Below are 8310 nucleotides of genomic sequence, written 5' to 3' on the forward strand. Positions count from 1 at the left end.
AATGGGAAACTTCTGAATGTAGCTGAGATGGAGCCATCTCTCTGTATTAGAAATTGCCTTAAACCAAACAAGGAGAACAAGAATCATAAAAGTAATCTCCACCCTCAACCACCAAAAGGAAAACATCTTAAATTCCTTCAATTTAAAAAATAAAGAATACAAAACCTTCCTACAGAAAGAGAGAAAGCAATCACAGATGTTGGGAAACACTCAGAGAGAAGATGTCTTCAATGCACATCTCAGAAAATCCAGTGAAGAACACTCTCAAAAACAGACAAATCAAAACTAAACAATGTGGGAAACACAGAACAGTACACAAAGCTAACCCTGAGGTCTTCCTATTGCCAGGCACCTCTGACTCATGCAAATCCTACTACGTGAATATGAAGAACACGTCCTCAGGTGCATAACCAAGAATCAAAGAATCAATCTTTGCAACAGTCACAAGTGGGTGTGTGGGCTATAGGCAGGGCCTATTTGCCCTGAAGTTTCAAGACACAGGGAAGGCAGGGTTGAGTAAGGAATCAGAGGCAATGCCTATTGGCAGCTTGTTGTTGGAGAAGTAAAGAAAACTGAGACTGAACTGTGAGCCGCTCTGCAGACATCTTCCTTGGCTTGGATGAATTAAAATTAAAAGAACTATTTACACAGCCTGTGTCCTACTGAGAATTCCTGTTATTCTGGTTGTGGCCTGGCCTCTCCTCCCACAAGACTGTCTGTAAAGGCAGGTCCAAAAGGATCTGAAATCCTTCAGAGATGAGCCCTTGTTAGGAAGGAACCATTCCAAGTCCCACAAAGGACACTTTACATGAAAGCAAACAAATAAACAAGCAAACAAAAAACACAAGGAAAAGGAAAAGCAAGAGGCACTTAGAAAACATTCAGTAGGAAGAAGTCATGGTTAAATATTTCCTAAGAGACAATGAAACAAACATAATGAAATAATAAAGCCAAGGGGCAATAGAGTGAGAAATAGAAGATTAAAATATTAGCTGGTAAACTGCAGATAATTCGTGGAGAAAAAATAAAGCCACTATAGAAATGAAGGCCAGGCTGAAAACAGCCCAAGACCTTGCTGAAGCACAACAATGGATCACAGGTAAAGTGAAGCAAACAACCCATAGGAAATAGCACTCAGAGAATGCTGCATGAGAACTGAGAGAGAACAGAGCTATGGGAGACAAAGTACATATACCATGCGCATAATTGCAAAAGAGTATATCTATATATCTCATATATATGCGTGTATTCAATATATATTCTCACATGCTTCACATATGCCCTAGGGGAAGCACAGAAACATTTAAGTGAGGTGACTACAAGGATACACAGGGAACAGTAACACCTTTACCTGTCTTACTATATAGGACTGGGGAATGGCCTTGAGCATGTAATTCATGTATTACTTATTTAATATTTTAAAATGAATAAGTCGATGTGTAAATATCAATATTATGTATATGAATAGGCATTCTGACATTTATATCTGTAATGTTTAAAGAGATAGCATATTAAGCTTCTAGTTGGAACTGTCAGTTCATAGCATACAAGAAAGTCTTGAGACCACTTTAAGAAGATGACACGATTATGCAAATTAACACTGCCATGTTGGACTACTGAAAAACAAATAAAACCATTTCTCTCTTTTTTTCTTTTCACAAATAAACTGCAAGTGGAAAGATGGAGGCAGATTTAATGACCTGCAATATTATAAAAATATAATACGTTAAATATATCACCCAAACACAAGATTTATGGAACTTATTAGAATCCTGATTTGGAAAAGCAAGACACAAAATATAAATAACAAAAACAGACTTTCCCAAGATTGAATAAATGCTTCTGGACGTTAACAAACATCTAAGTATTTAAGATATAGAAAAGGTATGTGTGAAAGAACAACTCACTTACAGATAAATATTGAATTGTACTCTAAAGATAAAACAAGATATTTGGGGACTGCTTTTCAGTATATTAGAGTTGATAGGGATTTGCATTAGAGTGTACAAGAAATAAGAAAAAGGCAATGGCACCCCACTCCAGTACTCTTGCCTGGAAAACCCTAAGGACGGAGGAGCCTGGTAGGCTGCAGTCCATGGGGTCACTAAGAGTCGGACACGACTGAGCGACTTCACTTTGACTTTTCACTTTCATGCATTGGAGAGGGAAATGGCAACCCACTCCAGTGTCCTTACCTGGAGAATCCCAGGGATGGGGGAGCCTGGTGGGCTGCCGTCTATGGGGTTGCACAGAGTTGGACACGACTGAAGTGACTTAGCAGTACAGGAAATAAAACTGACCATGAGAAATTAATTTTTATAAAATCCAGTGATAGGCATACAGAGACCCATTTATATTGCAAATCTATATACCTACCTGTGGAAAATTTTGAGGAAAGCAAAAAAGTCATGTTTAATTTCTGTAATTCATGACAAACATAATAATTACTGTTATAGGAAAAGCTAGGCTATTTTGCTCTCCAGCATTCCTGGCTGGTGGGTGAAACACCAGGGCAGATGAGCCTCAGTACATTTCACACACGAGCATAACATGGAGAACCTTTGTGTGAGCTGCTGACTAACTCCCAGCTCACTGAGTTGAGACTAGTCTTACTGTACTCAGAGCCATCAAAGCTGGAAGGCAGAAGTTTCCCCTGACTAAAGGAAACCAAAAATGCAATCTTCACATTTCATAACTTTTCTAATAAACCAGATGTGATGTCACTCTTTGTGAAGCCTGGCCCTTCCCAACCTGCAGGCTCACCTTCCAGGACTGAGCCCAGCCCATTTTCTCCATATATAAGCTGCTGCTGAAGCTCCTCTTACAGACCTGCTCCTCTCAGCCCTGCACTGCACCCCTCGCTCCTTCCTCAGTCTCTGCTTCTTCAGGAACCATGTCTTGCAAATCCACTGTGAAGACCAAAACCATCAGCTGCAGGGGCTTCAGCGCCGGCTCAGCCAGACTCCCTGGGGTGTGCCGCTCTGGCTTCAGCAGCGTGTCCCTGTCCCGCTCCAGGGGCAGTGGCGGCCTCGCTGGAGTGTGTGGAGGAGCTGGCTTTGGCAGCCGCAGCCTCTATGGCCTGGGGGGCTCCAAGAGGATCTCCATCGCAGGGGGCGGCTGTGTCATCGGTGGTGGCTATGGCGGCAGAATTGGAGTTGGCTATGGCTTCGGAGGTGGAGCCGGGAGTGGAATTGGTTTTGGTGCTGGGGCTGGTAGTGGCTTTGGGCTCGGTGGTGGAGCTGGCTTTGGAGGTGGCTATGGGGGTTATGGCTTCCCTGTGATCCCCCCTGGAGGCATCCAAGAGGTCACCGTCAACCAGAGTCTCCTGACTCCCCTCAACCTGCAAATCGACCCCACCATCCAGCGGGTGAGGACTGAGGAGCGGGAGCAGATCAAGACCCTCAACAACAAGTTTGCCTCCTTCATCGACAAGGTGAGCTGGGAGCGTCTGTCCCCAGTGCGGATTGCAGAGGGCCCAAGAGAGCCAACTGAGAGACCTGTTCTACTGGAGGGGAGACTCGGGGGAGAGGGGGTGGGACTCAGGCGAGCTCTCCACTGGGATGCAGGACAGGCTACATGTGGACCCCAGGCGATGACGGTGATGGAAATCATTTATAACTACTCATCCCTCACATGGCCCCATTCCTGTCAAGGAAATAGTCACAGTTCTTGATAATCCTGAAGGAAAGAACAGAAAATAAGAGAATACAATGAGATGGCTTGATCTTCTGGATGGTCTAAGAAAGTTAAAAGGGTATTGCAGTGGAAACTCCATTTGAGTCATAGATGGATGAGGGATGGAGGAAAGAAAGCAAAAAACTACAGGGAATTTGAGGGAAAACAACTCAAATATATATCCATAGAAATAGTCACCTAAGAACCAGAAAATGAGCATTAAGGGACTTTGTATCAGCCAGATTTGGGCACTATATGGGAAATAAGATTAAATCCAATCATTAATAGAACTGGAATCTAATCATTAGATTATAAACATCTGATATCCCTTTAACTGAGGTATGTCCTTTGTAAAAGGTCTGCGCAATATGAGAAAAATGCGATGATAAAGTACATTTGTGCCTGTTCTTGTCAAGAGGAAGACAGGAAGGATTGAAAGTCACTGACTGACAGACTCCATAAGTGAGAGGGAGGGAACATCTGACAGCTCCCTGGGGAAACTTGGCCATGAGACCTGTGTGGTGTGAAGCCAAAGAGTCAGGGGAGCAGAACTGTCAGCCTCTGTACAGGATCTGGAGCAGCCCAGCACCACCAGGACCACCAGATCGGCCCGGGGACTTGTCAACTCACAGATCACCATCTGGTCTTCCTGCAGGTCCGATTCCTGGAGCAGCAGAACAAGGTCCTGGACACCAAGTGGACCCTGCTGCAGGAGCAGGGCACCAGGACCGTGAGGCAGAACCTGGAGCCTTTGTTCGAGCAGTACATCAACAACCTCAGGAGACAGCTGGATAGTATCCTTGGGGAGAGAGGCCGCCTGGACTCGGAGCTCAGGGGCATGCAGGACACGGTGGAGGACTTCAAGAACAAGTGAGTTACAGGAGAGAAAACACCTTAGATCCCTGAAGCCCACACTTCAGTCTGTTAGATGACCAGGTCCAAATGAGGGCATGGTTCTTAGGAAAACATGTCAATAGACATGACATTACAGTTGTTACTAAACACAAACCCTGAAGAACAAAAGGGCCATAAAAGTTGAATGGGAAGAGTAATGGAGTAAAGACATTGGAAACCACAAATTACAACCTTTAGGCTTATTGGCAAAAGTCTCATTTGTATGTACCCGTTGTGGGAAGCAGAGATCCAAGGCTGCTTTTTCTTGTATCATCTTCACCCCGACTCAATTGGATTGTATTCCTTTTAATTCCAGATATGAAGATGAAATCAACAAACGCACAGCAGCGGAGAATGAGTTTGTGAAATTGAAGAAGGTGAGACTGAGTCAGATCAGGGGTTCACGCTCCCTTCCTGAAGGAGAGGGTTCTGAGAAAAGAATCACTGAGGAGGCTAAAACAGGAGCAGACTGCATAGGAGGGCTCATCTGATCCCAGGCTGTTTGCTTCTTCCCCAGGATGTGGATAGCGCCTACATGAACAAGGTTGAACTACAAGCCAAGGTAGACGCTCTCACAGATGAGATCAACTTCCTAAGAACCTTCTATGATGCTGTAAGTATCTCTCCACATTCGGTTTCATTGCCTTTAAAGAGATTTGTGAAGAGTGGAATATCTTTGGTGTAGGGGCCTCTCTAAACACCATGAGCAAAGATGGTCAGATGATCTCTTGTTCTGCAGGAACTGGCTCAGATGCAAAGCTACATCTCAGACACTTCTGTGGTCCTCTCCATGGACAACAACCGCAACCTGGACCTGGACAGCATCATCGCTGAAGTCAAAGCCCAATATGAGGAGATCGCTCAGAGGAGCCAGGCTGAGGCTGAGTCGTGGTACCAGTCCAAGGTGAGTGGGGAGGCGGCAGCTGACGAGGAATCCCTGTGCCTCCTCTGTGAGCATCAGTGAGGCTGTAGACTTCAGTGGGGAAACTACAACTAAGAAGTGGGGGCCTCTCAGGGTAGATCTTTTGGGTAGTTATGCCCAAGTCTCGTAGGCCAAAGAACCCAAGCTAGCATGAAAGCTAAAGTAGATCAAGGTGAGTGACCTTTGTTTTAGCTTTATTTCAACGTTGACTCTCAGCAATAGTACAGAACATTGCTTGTCCTGAAGAGAACCAGGCAGTCAGTGGTCTTCCCAAGGATGGTGTGTGATGGGTGAAGAGCATCAATGACCTAGTAACACCAGTTTTCTTTAAATGTCTTGTGAAAAACTATTAGATTCCTTTTTGAAAGCCTAGCTTGTGTCTCTGAAGCTTATGGACCTCACTTTGTCTCCCTCTGGTTTACAGTACGAGGAGCTGCGGGTGACGGCGGGCAGACACGGGGATGACCTGCGCAACACCAAGCAGGAGATCTCTGAGATCAACCGCGTGATCCAGAGGCTGAGATCTGAGATTGACCACGTCAAGAAGCAGGTACAGTGGGGACCATGGAAGAGAAAAGCATCCTTTCCTTCCTAGACCATCAGGTATCATCAAACATCATGTGGGTAGTTATTGGGCACTGAGGAAAAAGCAGAGAGAGGAGGACATGTCATGGTTGAGTTTTCCTAGGTTAGAGAGATGAAGCCCAACTCAAGAGCAGGAAACAAACTCAGGATAGGATGAATCTCAGCTGGTCAGTGGTTCATACAGACAGTCTCGAGGCATTGAAATGAGATTCCATAAGGAGAATGATTGAGTTGGGGAGGCAAGACACAAGTTGGCAAAGAAAAGCTCAGGCTAGAAAGTACAGGGGAAGAATGCTGCAAGTATGCTCATACTCAATGTGAAAAAGAATCTGAGAAAAGACACAGGACGAATGAGAGTTGTTCAAAAAAAAATCTGTGAAGTGAAAGGAAGGTGAGGTCTCAAGAGTTTGAGATAAAATCGTCTTTCAGGGAGGATGTTTGTGGTTTTGTATAAGCTGTTGTACATCCATGTGAACTTATCCAAAGTGTCAACATTCAAAACTAGGCAGTAGGTCCATTTCTTCCCATGTCCCCTGGTCTTCAGTCTGCTGTGGTATCTTCCAGCCCCATCATCTTTAGGATGGTTAACAGAGAAGGGAATAGATTTTCTTAAAGGACTCCAAGACTAGTTACGATTAGCAGCACTGAGGAAAACTGGACAAAACGAATCAAACCTCCATTTCCGTGAGGTCTGGGCTCTAGAGCTCTTCCTCACTGGGAAAGTGGAACGACGTTTCCTCTCCCCTGGAGTCCAGATTCAGGCTCCTCTGCCCTCCTCCCCTCTAGTGCGCCAGCCTGCAATCCGCCATCGCCGACGCCGAGCAGCGTGGGGAGCTGGCCCTCAAGGACGCCAGGAACAAGCTTGCTGACCTGGAGGACGCCCTGCAGAAGGCCAAGCAGGACATGGCCCGGCTGCTGAAGGAGTACCAGGAGCTCATGAATGTCAAGCTGGCCCTGGACGTGGAGATTGCCACCTACAGGAAGCTGCTGGAAGGCGAGGAGTGCAGGTGAGTAACTCACACAGCCTCCGCAACCACCTGGCTCCGTCTCCAAGAAGTCCTGCCAATGAGCCCAGGTGGAAGGCACTCTAGTGGTGGTCATAGTGCTACTCCCAGAAGAGCACTGAGAAGGCGGCTCCTGGGGACTCTCCTCACACGGAGGTTTCCCATGCGGGGCCAGCTGTGGCTCCGGGTCTCATCGTGGCTGTGTCTTCTCTCTCCTAGGCTGAGTGGGGAAGGCGCTGGACAAGTCAACATCTGTAAGTAACTTCACCTGCCCCCATCCCTTGCCCTGGTGTCCCTCTGACTGGACTCTGTGTGGCAGAGTGAGCTCACCATGTTGCCCTGACCTTGTCCCTTTGCTTTCACAGCCGTGGTACAGTCGACCGTTTCCAGTGGCTATGGTGGTGCCAGCGGTCTCAGCAGTGGCTTAGGCATAGGCGGAGGAAGTGGCTGCTCCTACAGCATTGGAGGTGGCTTCAGTTCTGGCAGTGGCAGAGCCATAGGGGGTGGCTACGGCTCCTCTGGAGGCAGCAGTTCCACCATCAAATACACCACCTCCTCCTGCTCCAGCAGGAAGAGCTACAAGCACTGAAGTCCTGTCATGGGCTCAAGCTCCCACAATGTCTCAGGCTCCCTCTATTGCTTTGCTCTCTCCTTCAGTTGCTTTATTTTTCCTGCTTCCTTTTCTTACTTCTTGAATTAACACTGAAGTTGCTGAGTGTCCTCATCTCCTCTCTCCCAAAACCTGTTGCAACTGTGCTTCCATTGTTAACCATTGGACAGTCGCTACTTGGGTTCTAGTCCAGACAGTGTAATCCCTCTTACTTTTTACTGGCCCAGGAGATCCCATCTCAGAGATGTTGTGTTCCTCCCTTGCAGTGATTGTGAAAGCGCAAGTGACTAGTTCTTTGATGTAGAGGATTTGTATCCCTGTGTTTCTTCCTCTTCTCTTTGCTCACTTGTATTACTAAATAAAGCAGATTTATCATATAATGTGTGGTTTCACATAGCCTTTCTTTGTCACCAATGGTTCTTGAGGTTTTCATGTGACAAATGAAGCATACTTCTCAGGCATGAAGCACACTCCCCACCCCCATGTGCCTCGCTCGCTTCCTGTAGAGAACTTCAACAAACAGCAGCTTGGGATACTGATAATCAGCTTTCTCTCACGGATACAATTTAATCCCAATGTTTGGCAAGTGTAACAGGAGGACTCTGGTCCAGCATCATGTA

General features: G+C 46.3%; 1 protein-coding gene across 1 annotated transcript; it reads left to right on the plus strand.

Annotated features, from left to right (window-relative positions):
- LOC108633262 (keratin, type II cytoskeletal 6A-like) lies at positions 2810-8070 on the plus strand. The gene is made up of 9 exons (XM_018047723.1): positions 2810-3433; positions 4331-4545; positions 4886-4946; positions 5087-5182; positions 5309-5473; positions 5916-6041; positions 6863-7083; positions 7300-7334; positions 7446-8070. Exons 1-9 carry the CDS (start codon positions 2894-2896, stop codon positions 7667-7669), a joined length of 1683 nt encoding a protein of 560 aa, XP_017903212.1. The 5' UTR covers positions 2810-2893; the 3' UTR covers positions 7670-8070.

The sequence above is a fragment of the Capra hircus genome, chromosome 5, assembly GCF_001704415.2.
Source record: "Capra hircus breed San Clemente chromosome 5, ASM170441v1, whole genome shotgun sequence".
NCBI classification, from domain to species: Eukaryota; Metazoa; Chordata; class Mammalia; order Artiodactyla; family Bovidae; genus Capra; species Capra hircus.

Excerpts from the sequence above, each read along its gene's own strand:
- LOC108633262 (XM_018047723.1), top strand. The coding sequence starts at position 2,894 with ATGTCTTGCAAATCCACTGTGAAGACCAAAACCATCAGCTGCAGGGGC. Across the intron at positions 3,434-4,330 it reads TTGCCTCCTTCATCGACAAG|GTCCGATTCCTGGAGCAGCA; the intron begins GTGAGCTGGGAG and ends GTCTTCCTGCAG. Across the intron at positions 5,474-5,915 it reads AGTCGTGGTACCAGTCCAAG|TACGAGGAGCTGCGGGTGAC; the intron begins GTGAGTGGGGAG and ends TCTGGTTTACAG.